The following is a 22680-nucleotide window of genomic DNA, read 5'->3' as shown; positions in this document are numbered from 1 at the left end:
CATTTGGCATATTCATTGCTATTCCCACCCCGAATGGTGAGCCAATGCGCTGTCATTTGATGATGTTGCATGAGGTTCGTGATGTGCTGGTAGCCAGGATTGGGAGGTTTCGGTTCGAGTTACAAGGCAGGGTGGTGGAATATGGTGAAACCGAATTTTGTTTGATTAGCGGTTTGAGATTTGGACCTTATTTTGATGTAATCAATACAAAACACAAAACGAAATCTACATTACGGAGTCGGTTGTTCCCAAATTTGAGAGATGAAGATTTACGGTTGGAAGATATAGAAGACTACATAAATGGGCCAGCATTCGAGACTTGTAGCGATGATGATGCGGTAATGCTTATGAATATGTTGTTTTTGTTGAGAGGTCTCATAGGACATGATACAAATACATGCATTCCATCGGTATTGTTTGACCTTGCCGATAATCTTTATAATTGGAATAGGTAGTAAATTTACTATTTATTTATAACTACAAGATGATTCATATCAATTATAATGAGTACGACAGGTATGCGTGGGGTATGTTTTTATGGAGGTATAGTGTAACACAATTACGACTCTGGTTTGGTAAAATATACAGATATTTACGAGATCAAGCCAATATGGGTCCCGTGCAGACGTTGAAGTATACGGTGACCGGTTTTCACCTCTCGTTTAAGGTTAGTTTTACGTGAAATTAATATTACACATTTAAAAGTCTTTATAATCATCGACAAATCATAACATGTTAAAGTTATACTAGGTATGGATTTTAGAGGCATTTCCAAAAGCTTTGAGGTATGTTCATCATACTGCAAATGAATTTCCAAGAATGAGGGCATGGAGAATAAGAACACGATTAATTGTCGAACAATGTTTACGTATATTAGACTTGTCAGTGGTAAAGTTATACATTCCTTATAAAGTTATATATAGTAAAAAATCGATATAGAGTCAAAATTAATGTTTTTATTTTGCAGGAAAACAACATTCCACGTGATGTGGAAGCAATAGAATTTGAATCGAATTGTCATTCTATTCACATTATCTGAGTTGGAATTTTGATGGAGTGGATTCTCCACCGATGCAACAAAGCCCCACTAAACAACGCTCTCCATCATCTCAAGCCAATCAGTTCTAGGAAGCATATTACATCATCTCGCCCGCTCATGGGCGGGGCGTAGAGCACAACACCTCACAAGAGAGTAAAATAGACAAGTTAATGGGCGTTGTTAATCATTTGGCAACAACAATCGAGCTTTGATGAAACATTTTTTAGTGGTTTGGAGAAAGAGTCACTTGCCACGTATGTGGAGTCACTACCGATTGTTGTTGTAATTAACGATAAGAAGTTACAACGGTAAAGGTTACACCGAAAAAGAGTGGGAAGATGAAATCGAAGTATTGTAGGGAGCCTTACATACATGTATTAAATAAATTACTTTGTATTTATAAATTATATCGTCGTTAAAAATTACTTCACATTTTGATTTTATAGGTTCCGTCCACAGAATCAGTGAATAACAAAAAAGGAAGAAAATCGAAGACAGACGTTACTATAGAGAATGTACAATTGCTATTGGATCGTTACATGCCTACTGATGAGGAATTTTGGAAATTACGGGGAAAGAACCAAACGACGTTTTTTTTGGAACATAAGTGTTATAAAGGTTTTGAGATGAATTGGGAATTTTGGGCAACTTTAGTTGGCATGTATAGGTCTGGGTGGTTGGACTCTGAGGTAAGATATATCCCTTATTTCATTTCACAAAACATTTGGGATAATTAATTGCACAAAATTTAAATTCTTATCTTATAACACGTAGCATTTGGTAATATGGGCGTCGTTGCTCAATGATATCAATCCCTCGACTGCTAGGTGGATGATTATTAATCCTCATTGCACCACTTTGGAAGCTGTAAAGAAACATTATTTGAGGCGAATAGCAGCATGGAAGCTTGGCAGACCTCATTGGAAGGATATTGATCGGGTTATTATATTTATTTATATATCATATAAATTTTAAATTTTATATATATAATTTTAAATTTATATATATATATATATATATATATATATATATATATATATATATATATATATATATATATATAATTTAACATTTTTATGCAGGTTTTAATCCCCATCAACGTCCCAAAAATTCATTGGTTTTTGGCGGAGTTGAATCTCATTACATGGAAAGTGACCATATACGATTTAGCTAAATGTTATGGTTATTTCAAAGATTATGGGGGAAAACGGTTGTTTCAAAACCTTGGGTGATAGTATTTTAAGTGAACTAGACAAAATTTCATATTGGAAGCATTTTCCCGATAAACATAAACCTAGTTCGGTGGCATTTGTTGAAGTTGAAAACATCCCGCAGTAGGAAGATGGAGGTAGAGGAGATTGTGGAGTGTATCTGTGCATGTTCATGGAAATGCTTGCATTGGAGGTGGAAGTGGAGACACACCAGTCTGCTCGATATACGGGATTTAATTAACGTAATATGATGGCATAAATTATTTGGGCAACTAGTGATTGATTGTGTAGTTGGATTACAGTTTTAAGACTAATTGGTTATTTTATGATTATATTAGTGAATCATTACTAATAAAGTTAATTTAATAAAATAACTTAAACTCGAAGATAATACATATAAAAAATCAAAAACACAAAATAAACATACAACAACAGTAATTAACTTAAGGGAACTGCAATGGACACTTATCTTTCTCCATTGTTATATAGTCGTCCCTAATTCTTAGTTTATCTTCAAAATGATCCTTTTTCCGCCCAAGATATATCATTTCTACATCCTTCTCAGCAAACCATTTTCAGTCATTTTGATAGTGTTCTTAGTATTTTTTTTTATCCATTCTTTATGTTCTTTGATTTGATTTTTATTAATCTGCATCCTTTCCTCAGCCTCTTTGCACTCTGCCGCAATGACGTCACGACGTTTAGTGAGAGCCCGAGATGACTCTTTATCTATTTTTGTTGTTCTTCATCCCATTGCGATTGTTGCAAAGTATCATCAGACATATATGGCCCTCTCATGTTTGGTGACTGTGCAAGAAAAGGGTCTATCGAATCACAATAGTAACATTCATCTTCATTGCACGAGCAAATATAGAAACTTGAAGATGAACTCATATTAAAATTCGAAATAAATTGTAACTCTTTACAAAAATATCAACTATCATCTATGACAATTTATACATCCTTTAACTCCGCAGAGAGCTGTTTGGTAGTCGACATAGCTGTTTGTCAGTCCACAGAGCTGTCTGTCAGTCCGCAGAGCTGTCTGTTTGGAACGGACCTTAAGTGCATAAGGGGTCAAAAGACCATGAAATTCCCCTGTGAAATTAACCGAATCATAAATTAAAATTTATTATGTGATAATGTATATCAATATTACCTCCGAATGCAGCACGTTGAACATACACTCCTTGCATGTAGTCATGGACCATTTGAATGATTGTTGTTATTGGTAACTCATGTCTGTTTGTTCTTATCCAATTGACGACATCGGGAATGTCAATGAATTTCACATTGAAACATACTTCAAGGAAAAAATATCGTACCCATTTTGCAATGGCAATATTGTCAAGCCAGTGAAGATCATTCTCATTCACCTCATTTTGCAAGTTGCTCAAACTCGCATAAAAATCAGACATATTATACGTTTTGCATGTCTTCTAGCACAACTGCTCCACAACTGTATTATTTACGGTGGAAGCCCATATTTTCTCAGCTATATTTTTACAACAATAGCCATGATATGAATTAGGGTAGACTCTCTAGGCTGCAAAGTCTATGGAGTCAGACATATGACTTATGAAACCAACTTCTATACTGTCACCTAAACATTATTTCAACCTCCTCATGAACCATACCCATGACTAATCACAATTTATGGTTCCCAAAGCATATGCTATGAGTAGGGGTTCATGATTTCCATCTAAATCAACCGCAATGTACATGAATGTTATGTAAGTCCCAATTAGAGGTACGTAACCAACGAATATGATTGGTATCATAGACATGAGAAACGTACGAATCTACAAGAAAAGATAAGAATAGTAGCCGTTTAACAACTTCAAATAACAAAAAAGTTAGTCTAAAGGATTACATACCACGCATCCCAATGCCAGAAAACAAAATCGGAAACAATCGTATGAATCTTTCTTAATGCACGTGAAGGTGTTAGGATTAGTTCTTTGTAAATTATGAAAGAAAATCGGTAGGTTGGAGAAACGTTTTTTTAACACCTCATTGAATGAACTCATTTTCACGACTTTCCACAACTTCTAAAAATTAAAATGGTTGTCCAATTTAAAAGGAATTCGTATTCATTATTCCGCAAAACTATTTAACAATCCACAGAGTTGTTTGTCATTCCGCAGAGCTGTTTGTCAGTCGGCAGAGCTGATTCTCAGTCTGCAGAGCTTGTTATCGGTCCGCAGAGCTGTTTGTCATTCCGCAGAGCTGTTTCTCAGTCTATAGAGCTTGTTATCAGTCTGCATAGTTGTTTCACATTCCGTAGAGCTGTTTGTCAATCCTCAAAGTTGTTCTTATTTCGCAGAGCTATTTAAACAGTCATTTTTCTTATTTAAGTAATCATTTATTCTTCAATAAGCTCACACCTTTATTCTAAAATGGCCGCTAATGTAACAACTTCTTCAAATGCAGTGACATCGGCCGATGCTCCACGTCCATGGACGACAACAAAGGTGATGGTCCTAACACGATGTTGGACGAACGTTTACGAGGGTGTAACACCAATAGCTCCCCCTCATTGCCTTGTAGGTGATGAATGGACCCACATAACAAGTTTTTTCAACCATGAGATGGGAGAAGGACAACACCGGCTTAAAGAAGATATTTTTAGTAAGTGGATGGAATTAAAGGAAAAGATCACATGGTTCAATCAATGGTATAATTATGTTAAAAACATGCCATTTTTTATGCAAACGATGAAGAACTTTTACACGTTGTTAAAGAGCATTACATGATGGAGCATGATGGAAGTGAGTTCGAATATGAGGAGGTTTGGAACATGGTTAAAAAAACTAGCATTTCATGTAGACGGTAATGCTTGCTACTGCTTTATCTTATTATTTGTAAGGTTTGTGTTTTCTATTTCGATGTATTTGTAGTGTTTGTAGTTTTTGTTCCATGGAATAAAGTAGAAAACAATTCAACGTATTTGTATTTGTATTGTTTTCTGTTTCCATGTATTATGCATACGATGAAAACAAAGAAATAAAAACCAATTACATAAAAATAACCTTATATAAAGCAGTACATATAAATCACCTTAAAATAACCAAATACATCTAAATAACCTAATAAAAACCAAGTACATCAAAATAACCTACTACAAAAACATTAAAAGTACGGGAGATCTTTTATTAGATTCCAAGGGGTTTTATACTCGAATTCCGACCCATCGCTAATGGATTTGTATCCCTCTTTCACCGCCTCCAAGATCACTTCCTCATCTTCATTCAGCCATCCGTCATCAGTTTTATTATAAGATTGTTGAATAACAAAATTTCGATTTTTACTTCATACCATTTTTCTGTGACAGCAACAATGTTACGATAGTTTCCTGCAACGGTTTGAGGATCAACGTTGTAGGTATAAGTTAAGCGGATCCAAAAACTTGGATCATTCACATCGATGCTCTTGTACGCAGTAATATATGCACGTGTTAGACATAGGATCTCCTCAGCGCTCCATGGTCTAGAACCCATTGTGAGTGAAAATATGAGGGGTAATTTTTTAGAAAAATGAATCAAAGAGAGGATGAAAAGTAGATGAAATTATACGCATTCTAAAGTGATTTTATAGTAAAATCTTTACTGATGAAACCGTAACTTTTATATAATAAAATATTACTATTGTGGAACGAACACTAGTTGATACAGAGTAGAGGAAACAATACTGCGGAATTAACAGCACTTTGCCGCGGAGTTGATGAAATAGTTATGCAAAAGTTTGTTGGAATACTAGTTTTTTTGTCTTATACAAACTTCATAATAAACACATTTTAAAATAAACATCATTCATTCAAATCGAACCATGGAAAGTATGTTCCATCTTTATTTTTCGTCCATTGGTTTTGTGAGTCTTGCATCCCTTGGTTTTCTGTTGCTTGTGTCCCTAGGTTTTCTGTCTCATGCGTCCCTTGGATTTCTGCCTCTTGCTTCCATTGGTTTTCTATCTCTTGCATCCTTTCGTTTTCTCTTGCTTTTGTCCCACTTCTTGAAGCCCCACTATGTTTTCTACTTTTATTTTTTTTCTTTTTGAAAATTTCCTTACACGTCCTTCCATTATTTGTTGTACTATGGCATCTACTACATCTTCTTATTTTTGGTTCCTCACCTTGTGAGGGGATATGGTTGGTTTTTTTCGGTCTACCCGCTTGACGTATTTCCATTACTAGAGGGTTAACAACCATAAGGTCATTAGGAACCTCCCAATCACCAAGGTCTGGTAGGGGGTAGACGGCCTCCTCGTACGTTTTTCGATACGTTTCAATTTTATAAGCATCTATAGCCATATGCCCACAGTTTTCATTTTTCAAGTGCGTTAAAACCATAATCACATGACCACAAGGCAAACCAGTTAATTGCCAATAATTGCAAGTACAAGTCTTTTGCCTTAAGTCAACTATGCCACCACTTTTAAAGTCATGGACTTGTTATGTTGCATTGTCAACAACAGATACCGACCATCCTGTTATCATGTGTTTATTTTTTTAACCATTACTTCTGCCTAGTTCATAAGTATTGTTGTACTTTTTTCTATTAAAACAATGATATATCATTATATACGACATTTATTGTTTAATTTGACAAAATTTTAGTCATACCTGCAACCAGCCGATGTTGGTAAAACTATTTCTGCATAAGCGCACGGAAGAACTCAAGAAGTGGTAATATAGGCAACTTCCTAGCATCTTTTGATAGAACATTCATGGACTCTGCACTCTTTGAGGTCAAATAATCGTACCTCATGGTAGCGCAATGGGATCTAGTCCATTTATCACGTGGAATTTGACTAAGGTATGCCGTTACGTCTGGTCTAAGAGTACAAAGTCTCCCCCAATACTGTTCAAACTCAGTGGTCTTGTAAGCTCTTACAAGCTTTCAAAACAAAATTGTTGTTTTTTTTCAAACGTGTGCACTATGTTTCCTATTAGATGAAAACCACACAATCCATGTTGAGCATTTAGGGAAACATTTTGAATACTTATAGCAATTAATGCAAACCAATCTGTTACCAATGTCAGACCTTCCAAATAACCAATGCATTCATGTAGTTTTTCAAGTAACCATGTCCAGGAATCCATTGTCTCTTTTGGACAAATTCCATACCTAGTAGGCAATATCTGATTGTTTTTGTCCATGGCAACTGCATGCAATATGGTGCCTTTGTATTTTCTCTTCAGATGGGGCACCATCCATAATAATAACTTTTCTATAAAACCGTCAGAGGATTGTACAATCATCACTCCGAATTTTTCTCTCTCATGTTAATCGTATAAAGAGATTTCTCACCTTACTTTTACGCTCTTACCACTTAAAAATCCTCTCAAGAATTATACGGCGATTTCTCTCTAATGTTCATCTTCTTCTCTTCAAGGTTCATCAATGGCAAACTCCTCTTCAGTTCATGAACAAAACGCCCAGTTCACTCTTCTCACCATCAAACCAAATCAAAACCTGATCATCGATCTATCTCCTTCCCAGTATGATCCTTACATGCTCCAAGTGGTTGAATGCCTCAAATATTCACCACTTGTAGTTGCCCTAACCAAGTTGGAATATGTCCCAATGTCACTACTTTCTCAAGTCTACTCTACAACAATATACGATAAAGTCAAGGAGAAGATTTTCTTTGAGATATTCAATTAAAAGACGTCGATTTCAAAAGCTAGGTTTTGCTTGCTGCTAAGGTTAATCATCGACGAATCCATGATCAACCCAAATTTGATCACCATAACACAGCTCTTTACAATGTTTTATGATATGGGGTACACTGAAGTTCTTACCACAATGACGAAGTTCAAGAACTCTTGCCTTCCTCCACAGTGGAATGGTCTTTTTACTCTCCTCTTTAAAGGTTTATCGGAGAGGGTTACAGGGTCTGATGGGGCAAGCAAGGCGTTCATGACCCTTCTCTACGGGTTGTATTATGGGTTCAACATGGGCTTTGGGTCTATTCTATGGAATCAACTGGTTCAAAGCCTCAACTCTACATCTCGCTATTCTGAAATCTCTTGTGCTAGGTTTTGGACTCTCGTTACTCAGTGGGCGATGGAGAAGTTCCAAATTCCAACAATGGCAGACTCATTGATGTCGTCAATCGCTACCTTTCACACGACAAAAATAATTTTCTCTGATCCTACAAAGTTTAAGTTCATTGGTTCGGTTCCTGAATCTATGTACAGATGTGTTTCTGGTGAAAGCAAGCTGATGAATGAATACAAGAAGCTTCCTCCTACAGGACCGAGGCAGCTCACTCCTAAAATGCAAAGCATGCTGGACGCTGCAGATAAACTAAAAAAACAAGGGAAGAAGGTTGAACAAAAAAGCAAGAAGGAAGGTCCCTCATTAAAAGTTGCTACGCCTAAAAATCGAAAGTCTGAACAAGCAGCTCCTTCTGCTCCTAAGAAGCGAAAGGTCAAGAAGAAGGAACACAAGCCTAAGACTCCCTCTTCAAGTGATTCTGAATATGTTCCATCTAATCAACAACCCGAACCGGAATCAAGCGATGATGAAGCTTCTCAACATGAGAGTTTTCTCTTAGGTAATTCTCCTCCACCTTCACCGGCTCATCAAGGTAACCTCACCTCACCTCCTCCTTCTTCTGCTCACTCAATACCTATAACAATCTCTCCGTGCCCTCCTCCCATCTCCTCTTCAACTACAACTTCTATACCTATCCTCACTCCCTTGTTCATCGAAGTTACCATAACCACCACTCCTACAACCGAAGCTCAAGTTCGTGTCAACGTATCTGATATGGGGGCACCTACTTCAGGTATCGACACACCCATTACCTCTAAACCTCTATCTCCACCTCCCTCACATGAATCTGGCACCGTACTTGGCGGAGCGGATATGGATTTTGATTCCTTCTATTATAGCCCATACAAAGTTCAGAGCGATGACGATGATTATGCTCCTATAACGAAGAGGCATTTAAGGGATCTTAATGAAAAGCATGACAAATTGCTTTCTTCTTCCTCTACCACTCCTAGCGAGACGTACTCTGAGGCTTCTATCAAGGCTTTGTTGGCAACCTTTGTCAAGGAGCATGATACCTCCATTTCCAATGCTGCCAAAGCCATTGACGCCTCCACCTCCTCATGTCAAAAAACAACCATTGCCATTGAAGAATCCACAAAAGATTGCAAGCAGGCGACCACAAATTTCGAAAAACTAATTTCTGATGCTAATGTTTTTCTAGATTCTCTTCAGGCTGCTGCTCAAAAGAACGCTCAAACGGTGAGTGCTTCTATTGACAATCTTACTAAATCCCTTGAAGTAGAGAAGAAGTACTTTGAAGAGGCACGCCAAAACACCAAGTATGAATACAAAGAGCTTCAAACATCCATCCATGCCCGTCTTGATAAACTCTAGGCTAATCTTGCCTTGGAAAAAAAAAGTCATGGATGAACTAGCTCTCAAAACCACGAAGGTTAAGACTCAGGCCTTGAAGCTTACTCAAGCGCACAAGAAAATTGATGATCTCAAGTCCGAGTGAGCTATCATCAAAAGTTGTGTTGGTTACGTACACTCTCTTCTCTTAAATCTCCTGGAAGCACACAATTCGGTCCTTACTATTACTGTTCGACGACACTTGGCTGAGAAGCTAAGACCAGCTCTTGACATGTTGAGCCGTATTGAAGGTGTTCCAGAGTTTGTTGTCCCTCCGAAACAAGGGGAGAAGAAGGTTAGGGTCAACCGAAACCTCCAACAAGCAAAGCTTCTTCACAACCGAAAGTCACCACTAAACCGAAGGGTAATGAAGTTTCGGGTTCCAGTATGAAGGACAAATGTAAAAAGGTTATCGGTGATAATGATGAGGAAGAAACTGAAGAAAATGCTCTCAAACGAAAGTAGACTGACCGAGAGCTTGAAGAAAAGCTTCGTATCGCAAAAGAAGAAACAGAGAGGGAAAGGAAACGAAAAGAATTAAACAATGTATTGGAACGAAGAAAATCTTTGTTTCCTCTATGGTCGTTGGAAAAACTTTTGAAAGAAGCAATTGAGTCTCCCAGCACTCATTGGCTCTAACCGGTCCTCTCATTTGATCGTGAGAATTTCAAAGACTCTTAGTTTGACATGCCAATCACTCGAAAGGCGTTTGTATTCCATTGCTTTGATCCAAACATTGTTATCCCCTCTCCTGACCTGAAGGTTGATCGAGAACTAATTGAATACTATCTCACTTTCTCTCAACCACAATACTTGACTTGGAGCGAACAAAAGATGACAACAGTCAAGGCATTGAAACCAACTTCGGCAGGGAAGTTTATAAATGTGAAGTTTAGGGTGACTCGAGGCTCAGACAGCTCGGTTCATATGATCTCTCTCGCTGATTTGCCAAACTTAAACCCACATGATTGGATCCTACTGAACAACATTCTGCTAACCGATCCAATTCAATATGAGCCCATCATAGATCACATCAAGCGAATGTTGGTGTGTTACATTCTTGAGGTTTCCAAGATGGATCAAGAGATCGCCTCTGCCTTAAGGAAGAAGCCTACAATCAAGCTAATTGGGAAGGCAAGTGACGTCAACATGATGCTAATGGGAAAAATCGACCTGATGTATCACACTGTCATGTTCACCAGAGCCGAAGGCCAAAAATGCATGTTCGCTCTTGATGACAAACACATGTTCTCCACTTCTTGTTTGGAGCACATTCTTGATATCATTTACAGGTGTAATCAAAACAGTAAAGCCGATAAGAAGATTTTTTCGGATATGCTTCGGTGGTACATTGACTTCCGTCAAACTCTTCTCGCCATCATACCGAAGCTATTCAAGACTATAAAGGTTTCCACCCTCGCTCAACTGAAATGATCTCTCGCCTCAATTGACGCAAAAGGGGAGATTGTTAAGTTCAGGAGTTGCGTCATTGGGCTTAATTGCTTAGTCTATTTTTGTCACCGTTTGGGCCTGTCAATCCGTGTTTTTGATATTAGGGTTTAGTATTTATGGTGCATGCATGCATCATCTTTGTATGCTTCTGAATTATTATCTCTTTCGTTGTATTGTAACCCTAGCACAACTCTACAGTAGAAGTTCTTTGTCGAGCTCTTCTGAGGTGTTGCAGTCTTAATCATTCAACATTTGTTTGATTAATCATGTGTTCCTTCTATTGTTTACATTCCGATTTACTTGTTAAGAATCTAAACGATCTTAAAAGAGTTTTCAACTCATCAAAAGTGTCCCAATTGATGGAGTCAAAATGCTTTGTCTAAGTCAATTTTAAAAAAGAAACATTTTTTTTTGTTTTGTTTTCCTTGCCCACGAACATACTTTATTGATTATGATTAGCCCATCTAAAATGTTTATGACTTCAATAAAATCCGATTTCTACCTTCAATAAAAGTTGTTTATACCTCATTAATAACCGATCCTATAACATTCTTGATTCTCAATGTTAGTGTTAAGGGTCTTTAACTTTCGGCACAAGCGTGATGAAGGAAGAGTTACGCCCTTTTGATAACTTTCAAATTTCTTCAAAGTGCTTCACAACTTTCATAATATCTAGCTATAACAAATGTCCATACTTTTTTTTAAGAATTAAATGTGAAACCATCTAGGGGTGAATTTAGAACATTGGAAGGGTATGCAAATGCATACCTTTGATTTATTACCATAAGTAATCTTTTTTCATTAAAAAATTATATATATATATATATATATATATATATATATATATATATATATATATATATTAAAAATCCATACCCTTGTGAAATTATATGCATACCCAAACTATTTCAATCTAGGATTCTTCTTAGATTCTTCTTCCTGCAAAGTACAAAGTACATTTGACACAATGAGATTTTTTTTGTTTTGTTTTTTTTTTGTGAATACTTGTAATTATTAAAAAACCAACGAAAAAATAAAATAAAATTGTTACAAATCCTAATCAAGTTGAGGTTTATCAACAAAATTATAAAAACTACAAAATATTTGAATAAAAAAGAACACAAAGTCTATATCTATCATTATTTTTATAAAACTAGCTAATGGGTAAGAAAATAAATCCAAAGAAATTAACCCGAAGAAACCCTACCGTTGTAATTGCTCTCGTCTCTTTCGTCACCGGTGATTCGACAGAAGAAAGCGAGAAAGTGAGAAACACCGACTATTTTCGTCTTGATATCTTGCTGATAATTGTCTGCTTTCTTGGCCTCTTGTTCTACAGGATAGTCTCTCATGACTATCACAATATCCTTAAGTCGTTCATAGTTTATTGTTGGGTTTTGTGAACTTTGAATCAATTACTCTAGTTCACTTTTGAGTGTTTGTTCATGGATGTTTGCTAAGGCCTAAGGAAATAGTGAAAGTTACTTTCTTGATTATTGTATCACATAACTCAAAGTTGTCATATTGATATATAAAGCCTAGAAAGTACATGTGTTGTTTGTAATCTTTGGTGGATTAATGCGATTTTAAATCGGGCCCTAGTGTGGAGGATAGGGCCCTTGCGTTCCTAGAGGCCCACACTCGTGTGACAAAAGGGGCTTCACAAAAATGGCCATAACTTTGGCTACGAGGCTTTGTTTTGGGCCTATGACTAGTTAAATCGAAGCTTGGAGCAAGGAGCACGTCTAGATAAGTTCCCGAATGGGACTTACCCATTTCTGAGTCCATAAATCACTTTCTAAATAAAGTTATGAATAATTTTGTTATATTTCCTTAATTTTTGGGTTTTTATTTGGCCCATGGACGTTTAGGGTTCAGTTTTCATTTATGCTTCTTATTTAACTGTTGTTGATGTAATTTGGATGGTCGATCATCAATTTTATAGGCTTTCAAATTTCTCCCAAATTCTGTGCATGTTAACCCACATTTTGAAGCCAATCCCACGGTATTCGTAGAATCAACGTGGTTTTGAAGAGATTGTCTTTGTTATTCTGTTAGAATCAACAGTTCATTCTTGGTTATCTTTGTGTTGTTTTTGTATGTTGCATCACATTTTTCCATTTCAATGTCAAAAGCATGTGACATATGCAAAGTGAAAACCAATTTGCCTATGCATCAGAAAAAGACTATACACACACACATACACACACACATATATATATATATATATATATATATATATATATATATATATATATAGAGAGAGAGAGAGAGAGAGAGAGAGTCAAAATCAAATAAGAAGGAAATTTTTGGTAGGAAGGTAAGAAATTTTTTATATGCATATTTTGTTAGCAAAAAATGAAATGAATCATTAGATGATTCAAAACTAAGATGGTTCACAAGAAAAACTTTCGAAAAAAAACACCTTCTTTTAGGTAAATCAAGAAAAAAAAATCACTTTTATGACAATTTTAGTGAATATCAACAAAATCATCATAAAAATGAATCATCGAAATGTTTTTTCGGGATTTTTTTTGGTGAATCATGTTATTATTGATTCATTTAGTTATTCATTTGTTTTTCTCGCCAAAAAATAAGTCAAAAAAAAATTTCTTACCTTCCTACCAAAAAAAAATTTTTATCGGATCTATATCCTATATATATATATATATATATATATATATATATATATATATATTCAATAGAATAAAACTGATACAGTATTAAATCCTATCAGTTAATTCCTTTTTAATTTGTATAAACACATATTTTAGCTCTTGCTTTGGTTTCATTTTTTAGATTATTAATTTTGTTAGTCTTTTAGGTTAAATTTATTTTTGACGATAACAATGAATGATGGTGAAAACGAGTTAGCAAAACGCAAGAAGAAACACTGGACATTAGATTGGTTTGTCAATGCTTAAAAGAAAACAAAAACTTAAGATGATTCTTCCTCAACGCCTAATAATATCACATGGTAGCACCAAAGTTCCTTATAAGGAGAGAGAAAGTTGATTTGATGTAAACAGGCTTCCACATGACCCAGGCTTGAGAAAGAATATCCTTGAGTATCATCCTAGCGACCAAGATGCAGTAAGGAAAGAATATATGCAAAGTGGATCTTGCCAACCACATAGTTATCAGTTTCCTTAAACGGATTTTAGAGGCTATATGTGTTGCTTAATTCTCACTTGGGTTAGTAAACATAAATGGGTTGAATACAATATTGATAAAGATGCAGACTTTTCTTTTGTGTGTTACTTATTTAGGGATAAGGATGAATTCTCTGGAAAAGGTGGAGATGCTTTTGTTATGAATGGCTTTAAAAACTGGAATATACCAAATAGGTTCGAAAGACATGAGGGAGCCGTTAATAGTATCCATAATCGAGCTAGAGAAAAGTTTGATATGCTTACCAAATCCAAAAAGTCAATACAAAGTGCTTTTAAGCATCAATCTACAAAATCCCAAAAAGAATACCACAGTCGTTTGTTTGCTTCAATACATAGTATAAGGTATCTTTTACATCAAGGATTGCCAACTCGGGGTCATGATGAAAGTCAAGGATCAAGTAATAAAGGGAACTTTATCGAACTTCTTGAATGGTTAGCAAAACATAATGAGGAAGTTGAAAAAGTTGTGTTGAAAAATGCTCCAAAGAACTTAAAAGTGACCTCCTCTTCCATTGAAAAAGATATCACACACGCTTGTGCAAAAGAAACAACTGAAGCCATTATTAAAGAACTTGGTGAAGATTACTTTGCAATATTGGCAGATGAATCGGCTGATATAACTCATAACGAGAAAATTTCTTTGTGCTTGCAATATGTAGATAAGAAATGAGACATAGCTGAAAGGTTTCTCAATGTTGTACATGTCGTTGATACCACAACTTTATCTCTTAAAAAGGCAATTTATTCTTTGCTTACGGAGCATTCGTTAAGTTCATCTAAAATTCGAGGTCAAGGATATGATGGAGCTAGCAATATGAAGGGTGAAAGTAATGGACTTAAAACTCTAATCTTAAAAGAAACCACATCTGCATACTATGTTCACTATTTTGCACATCAACATCAACTAACAATAGTTGTTGTTTCAAAAAAGAGCATAAATTATGGTTGGCTCTTTGACATACTTACAAACTTACTAAATATCATTGGAGTTTCTTGTAAGAGAAAAGAAATGTTGCCAGAAGCTCAAGCTCAAAAGGTTTCACAAGCATTTGATGATGGTCAACTTGAAAGTGGCAAAGGATTGAATCAAGAACTTAGTTTGGGAAGACCAGGTGATACTCGTTGGGGATCCCACTATAAACTGACTGTGAATGTTATTTCCTTATATCCTGTGATACGCGAGGTTCTTGATAAGATTGGAGATGTATCTTCAAGCACGGACGATTGGCTAAAAGTGGATGTTGTTGGTTATTTACCCGAGTCTTTTGATTTTATATTTATGATACATTTGATGAAGACTATTTTTGATGATGCAAATGATTTGAACAACGCTTTACAAACTAAAGATCAAGACATAGTTAATGCCATGTCGTTGGTGACATTGACCCGACAACGACTACAACAAGTAAAAGATAATGGGTGGGAACCTCTCCTAAGTTTGGTCATATCGTTTTGTGGAAAAAATTGCATCAAATCTCCTAATGTGACATCCCCAAATTCACGATCATATTAAAAATTTTATTTATGCTTATTTAAAAATTAGAGTATCCCTTTCGAAAAGTAGTATTGCGGAATTTGTTCCCAGAAAACATGATAATAGTATTATCAAAGCATTTCCGAAGAAATGTATTTTATTTATATTAAAACTTCGAGATGTCATCGTCAATACAGAAATATAAGAAAAAAAAATAGACATTACATTTATTTACACTAGTGATTTACATCTCCTTTAATCTCTCAGTGTAATGTTACTTCGCATCGATACATGTGATACAAATAAACTGATTAGGTCAGGTTGGGAAACCTGGTGAGTACATTAGGATTTCAATCCCACAATGTTATATATATATATATATATATATATATATATATATATATATATATATATATATATATATATATATATATATATATATATATATATATATATATATATTAGAACTCACAATAAATACAATTTCACCTTATATAAGCAATTTTACCCCACCCCGTCGATCCTTACGACAACACGATCTATACTCTCGGATCTGAAATTAATCTCTTTACTAATCCATACTCCTGGATTGGGTATGTCTAATCCATGATACCAGATTAATAAATATGCCCATTCCATACTCTCGGACTAGGGACAATTGACTAGTCTAGTCCATGCTCCCGGATTAATGACAAATAACTACGTCCACTCCGTTCTCTCGTACTAAGGACAAATGATTAAGTCTAATCCATGCTCTCGGATTAATGACAAGTTTTAAAGTTCTACCCTCCGTGTATATCTCACTTGTACTCATAAGGAGATACTACTCAGTATTCCCCTTAATTAATTTAGGTTTACAATGTATCTTAAATCATCATATATTATCAACTATGCTCTTAACACGTATTTCAGGCAATATAAAATATTTCACACACAAACATATATATAATACTTTAATCAATACTTGTATTAAAATCATGTTCATGAAATGGACTATGCACTCACTTGTTGTAGTGATAAATCTGAATTCGGACAACGCTTCGCTTCTAACAATTCTATTTTCCTTCGACGAAACCTGGTATCATTATTGCTAGATTTTAGTCTAATATTTATTGCGACTATTTATGAGCGTTATTATTTTATATGTGTTAAACAATACTTTTCAACCACTATGTATAGACAGGGCCAGACATGAAACACCGGAGGGGAGGACCATTTTGGCATTATAGCACTTCTGATATCCAACAACCCTATGCAGCCCTTCAAACCAGATTCCCTGTACCACGAGTAGTTAAAAGATATTATAATAACGCTTTGTATATTATATTTTATAGTACATATATTGTTTATAGGTTCATAATAACGATATTGAACTTAAACATAAGTTATACTTAAAGTAAGGTAAACGTAACTCACTTACTAGGAGATTTGGCTCAGAACCAGGCTCTGTGGGGGCAATATTTCCAAGCCGAAAGCTCTTCTTCTCGGTGCCTTTTGGCGCTCCTGGACTTGCCTCTAGCACTTAGGAAGTACTAGGGAAAGGAGGGATAGTTTTGGAGTGTTGAGAGAGAAAGAAGGATGAAGGTGTGAAGAAAATGGATGATTTGCACATCTATTTATTGGCTGTCTGGGGGCGATTCACGTCGTGAACTTAAAATTCATGTCCTGGCCTTGCGTAGACACTAAGGCTTCGCCTGGTGCTGACATGTGGCGCCAGATGCACGTAAAACAACCAATTTTAAAAAAAAATCATAACTATCGCATACGAGCTCCGTTTTTGACGTTCTTTATATCTACGTGTAGGTATTGATAAGATCTACAACTTTCCTTTTGACCCCATTGGCTCATTCTTGACCGATTGTAAATTTAATAATCTAAGAAGATTACACTGTCAACGACTATATAAAATTCATAACTTCTACATACGGACTCCGTTTTCGACTGTCTTTTTATCATTCAAATCCTATTAATGATACATTCAATTATCATTAAGATCATTTTGGCTAAAATTTGACCGATCTAAAATTCGATTTTTGGGTTGTGCACTACTATGCTAAATCTTAGAAAAATCATAACTTCCTCATACGAAGTAAGATTTGGACGTTCTCTATATGCACGCACTTGGTTTAACATATACTACGACTTTCTTTTATATCTCTAAGGCTAAAAAGTAATTTATCAAAAATTCACTGTTTACTTTACGCGACATCGTTCTGGTTTAGTCGTAAAACTTCGACGGATCATAACTTCTTCGTTATAAATCGGATTCCAGTGTTCTTTATATGTATGGAACCCTTGTGACATATACTATAAATTAGTTCAAATTATTCATTCTAAATAATATTATATCAAATTCAAATTTTTACGCTTATTGTCTATAAATTGACTAACCCGAATATGCGGGTGTTACAATTATCCCCCCCTTAGGATGATTACGTCCTAGAATCATCAACAAAACAGGGCTTGTATAATGACCCCATATGTCATCTTTTCATCCTAGGTAATAATTGTAACTCCTTTGTGCTGTCAAATGAGTATCTAACTCTTGGACTTCTTGACTGCAAGCGGTGCTAGATCTTGTACCCGCTCTCTATCTCATATTGGAATTTTATTCGTGACCTTCAAGTCACAATCTTGATCCTTATTGGAGACTCTTTCTCCTTCATAAATAGACTTTACTTAGATTATTGTAAGATGATGATGGGTCAGGTTCTAATGATCTATCGTCGTATGATGCAACACTTAGACTCAGGTCTTTTAGAGTCAAATCCATAATGGAATATACCTTCCTTCATGTTCTAATGTGATGTAACCACATTATAGCATGTAGCACTTCTAGCTACAAGCTTCTTACTTTAACAACGATCGCAATATTCTATTGATTACTTCGATTATTTTTTTTTACTTCAATCTTCTGGTTTAAGTCAGATGCTACATCGACCTTGCTTCGTTGAACCACGTAACATACTCATCTTAGTCGGACTCGGTTTGATATGACCACTAGGGTCGAAATAACAATCATCTTCTTAGTCATTACCGAAATGATGGTAACGACATACTTGAACAAAATGAAATCAATTACTAGCGCCTTGGTAACCTTGTGACCTTCCCAGATCTATGTGCGAGTTATGTGCTTCCGGTAGTATAGGCCTCTACTACCTTTCACACTTACTCATACTCGTCCCAAGTATTGTCTCGCAGTTTTCCAAGTTACCATACAAGAATTTCACATAACAACTTAACACACCAGATAACAAAACCAAGGTTTATATTATTTCTTGAAACGATTACATTGATGTTCAAGTTCACCCTACACTAGGCATCTTATAATAGGCTACACCACATGATAGTATCTATATGGCTACTTCATATCCAGATCTTTGGATATATAGATCTTCACTCCCGATCTCTTGCATTGTCACCTACTTCATTAAGGATCATCTGGAATGCTCTTGTTTTTGGCTTCGGTGGTATGTTTGGCCTTGTAGCTCCTTCTCTATTTGGGTAATCTTGCTTGAAGTGTCCTTCTTCACCATACTTAAAGCAAGCTTCTCTCTTGGTCGCGTATTCGCCAGCATAGTAACCAGTCTTCCCACATTTGAAGCAGGTCACCTCTTTAGAGCATCTCCCAATGTGCTTCCTTTTGCACTTGTCACGCCAGTTTTCTTCATTACTATCCCCATACCATTTGTTTTAGGGGTCAGACTTCAGGAACCTATTTTTCTTGTCGGGTCTTGAAGATCCCTCAAATTTCCTCTTCTTGCCAACTTCAACTTTTCTTTAGACCCTTTTCCCTTATCTAGGTCTCAACATTCTTGGAAGCTCTAATGACTGTCTTCAAAGTAGTTGCCATTTTGACCGTTGGGCCAAAGTATGTTGGTAATCTGTTAGCAAACCTATCTATCTTAGTGCGTTCAGTAGGCACCAAGTAAGGGAATAACTTCATTCTCTCGGTGAATACGGTGGTATACTCATCAACACTCATCTTCCCTTTCTTCAAGTTCTGAAACTCGTTGTTTAGGTCTATCAAATCTATCTCTGAGCAGTATTGCATTTTCAACTACTCCATGAATGCTTCCCAAGACATCTTTTGGGTTTCTCCACGTGGCATCGTATCTGCCAATAACTTCCACCAGCTTAAAACTCCGGTCTTTAGTTGTCTGACTGCAAAGACGGTCTTTTACTTATTGCTGCAGTTGCAGCTTTCAAATACCATTTCTATCTCGGAGATCCAATCCATAATTTCCACTGGCTTTGGGCTTCCAAAAAGACTTGGTTGTTTGGCACCCAAGAAGTTCTTATACATGCGCCCATCCTTGTCAATCCCTCTATTCGGGTCGTTCCTCTTAACCACTAGGGGTTCATCTTGACTCACAGTACAATTGCAATTTCCCTCTTCTAACAGCTCTTCATTCAGTTGACCTGCCCAATATGCATAGTAAGTTCATCCTTATTCCGTTGAAGTAGAAGCCATGTCTCCTCCATCTGACGGTCCAACATCATTTGTATCATTGCATGTACTCCTGCCATTGTGATTGGCTCGGGTGCAACTGCTACCTCTGGTGCACGCTCAATCACTCGTGGCTCAGGCTAATGGTTACCGTTTACCAATCCGCTTGAAGTTCTCACCATGCCGATCTATACACCAAATCAGACGTTCGGTGTGCGGTGACGAGAATTAAGATAGGAAAGCTTTATTTATGATAGACGTATAAATCTCCTTATCTTTTTGAAAAGTTATATGTCAGTTCTAATAACGTAATTAAACATTTAGAAATCTGAACACATAAAGTTTCTAGATCCGGTCGGCATCAGACCATAGATCCGATCAAATAATGACATCATAAAGCACCACAAATCATTTAGCATATAAAAGAATTTGAGGTATCTTTCCTAAATAAGCTAGTGCTTGTGTCTATTCAGGTGTACTTCCTAAAATATTAGACATATTCCTCACGATCATTGCTTAGCATTCTAAGTTTAAGTCTAGAAATTTCCTACAAATTCCTAGTTCGCTTTAACTAATGCTCTGATACCAACTAAGACATCTCCAAATTCACATTCATTTTAAAAATTTTATTTATGCTTATTTGAAAATTAGAGTATCCCTTTTGAAAAGTAGCATTGCGGAATTTGTTCCTAGAAAACATGATAATAGTATTATCAAAGCATTTCCAAAGAAATGTATTTTATTTATATTAAAACTTTGGGATGTCATCGTCAATACAGAAACATAAGCATAAAAAGACCTTACATTTATTTATACTAGTGATTTACATCTCTTTAATCTCTCAGTGTAATGTTACTTCGTATCGACACCTGTGATACAAATAAACTGAGTGGCTAAGGTTGGAAAACCTGGTGAGTATATAGCAATTTTCAATCCCACGATGTTATATATATATATATATATATATATATATATATATATATATATATATTAGAACTCACAATATATACAATTTCACCTTATATAAGCAATATTACCCAACCCATCGATCCTCATGACAACACGATCTATACTCTCAGATCTGAAATTAACCTCTTTACCTAATCCATACTCCCAGATTGGGTATGTCTAATCCGTGCTCCCAGATTAATAACTATGTCCATTACATACTCTTGAACTAGGGACAATTAACTATGTCTAATCCATACTCCCGGATTAATGACTTACGTCTTCTCCATATTCTCGAACTAAGGACAAACGACTAAGTCTAATCCATGCTCTCGGATTAATGACAGATTTTAAAGTTCTACCCCCCCCCCCCCCCTCGTGTATATCTCACTTGTACTCATAAGGAGATACTACCAAATATTCACCTTAATTAATTTAGGTTTACTCTGTATCCTAAATCATGATATACTATCAGATATGCTCTTAACACATATTTCAGGTAATATCAAATATTTCACCCACAAACATATGTTTAATATTTTAATCAATACTTGTATTAAAATCATGTTAATGAAAAGGACTATGCACTCACTTGTTATAGTGATGCTTCTGAATTCAGGCAGCGCTTCGCTTCTAACAATTCTATTTTCCTTCGACGAAACCTAGTATCTTTACTGCTAGATTTTAGTCTAATATTTATTGCGACTATTTATGAGCGTTATTATTTTATAAGTGTTAAACAATATTTTTCAACCACTATGTACAGATAGGGGTCAGACATGAAACACCGAAGAGGAGGACCATTTTGGCATTATAGCACTTCTGAAATCCAACAGCCATATGCGACCTTTCAAACAAGATTCCCCGTATCACGAGTAGTTAAAAGATATTATACTAATAGTTTGTATATTATATTTTATAATACATATATTTTTTATAGGTTCATAATAACGATATTGAACTTAAACATAAGTTATACTTAAAGTAGGGTAAGCATAACTCATTTACTAAGAGGCTTGGCTAGGAACCAGGATCTTCGGGGGCAGTACTTCCGAGCCGAAAGCTCTTCTTCTCGGAGCCTTCTGGCGCTCCGAGACTCGCCCCTAGCACTTAGGAAGTACTAGGGAAGAGGAGGGATAGTTTTGGAGTGTTGAGAGAGAAAGAAGGGTGAAGGTGTGAAGAAAATGGATGATTTGCGCCTCTATTTATAGGCTGTCTAGGGGCGATTCACTTCGTGAACTTAAAATTCATGTCGTGACCTTGCGTAGGAACCAAGGCTTCACCTAGTGCCGACACGTGGCGTTAGACGCAGGTAAACAACCAATTTTAAAAAAAAAATGATAATTTTTGCATACGAGCTCCGTTTTTGACGTTCTTTAAATCTACACATAGGTATTGACAAGATCTACAACTTTCGTCAGCGCATTACTACGATCGCAGAGGGGTCAAATAATCCGCAGAGCCTCCTCTGCAGACTGCCATAAAAACAGATTTTTTTTTTGTCTTTTTGTGCTGCTA

At 35.9% G+C, this 22680-nt stretch overlaps 1 protein-coding gene across 1 annotated transcript; it reads left to right on the top strand.

Annotated features, from left to right (window-relative positions):
• The first annotated feature begins 13966 nt into the window (after positions 1 to 13966).
• LOC111913372 (uncharacterized) lies at positions 13967 to 15854 on the top strand. Its single transcript, XM_023909092.3, has 4 exons — positions 13967 to 14025; positions 14387 to 14945; positions 15027 to 15731; positions 15834 to 15854. The coding sequence occupies exons 1-4, from the start codon at positions 13967 to 13969 to the stop codon at positions 15852 to 15854; spliced, it is 1344 nt and encodes a 447-aa protein (XP_023764860.3).
• Positions 15855 to 22680: the final 6826 nt, after the last annotated feature.

The sequence above is a fragment of the Lactuca sativa genome, chromosome 2 (assembly GCF_002870075.4).
Source record: "Lactuca sativa cultivar Salinas chromosome 2, Lsat_Salinas_v11, whole genome shotgun sequence".
Lineage (NCBI taxonomy): Eukaryota > Viridiplantae > Streptophyta > Magnoliopsida > Asterales > Asteraceae > Lactuca > Lactuca sativa.
Note: the sequence above shows the minus strand (reverse complement) of the source record. Positions and strands in the feature narration are given on the sequence as shown.

What these genes read in the sequence shown, in the direction of transcription:
- LOC111913372 (XM_023909092.3), top strand. Translation starts at nt 13,967, where the DNA reads ATGAATGATGGTGAAAACGAGTTAGCAAAACGCAAGAAGAAACACTGG. An exon ending in TTTCTTTGTGCTTGCAATAT is followed by an intron (nt 14,946 to 15,026) that starts GTAGATAAGAAA and finishes TCTCTTAAAAAG; the next exon opens with GCAATTTATTCTTTGCTTAC. An exon ending in GGGAACCTCTCCTAAGTTTG is followed by an intron (nt 15,732 to 15,833) that starts GTCATATCGTTT and finishes TTTAAAAATTAG; the next exon opens with AGTATCCCTTTCGAAAAGTA.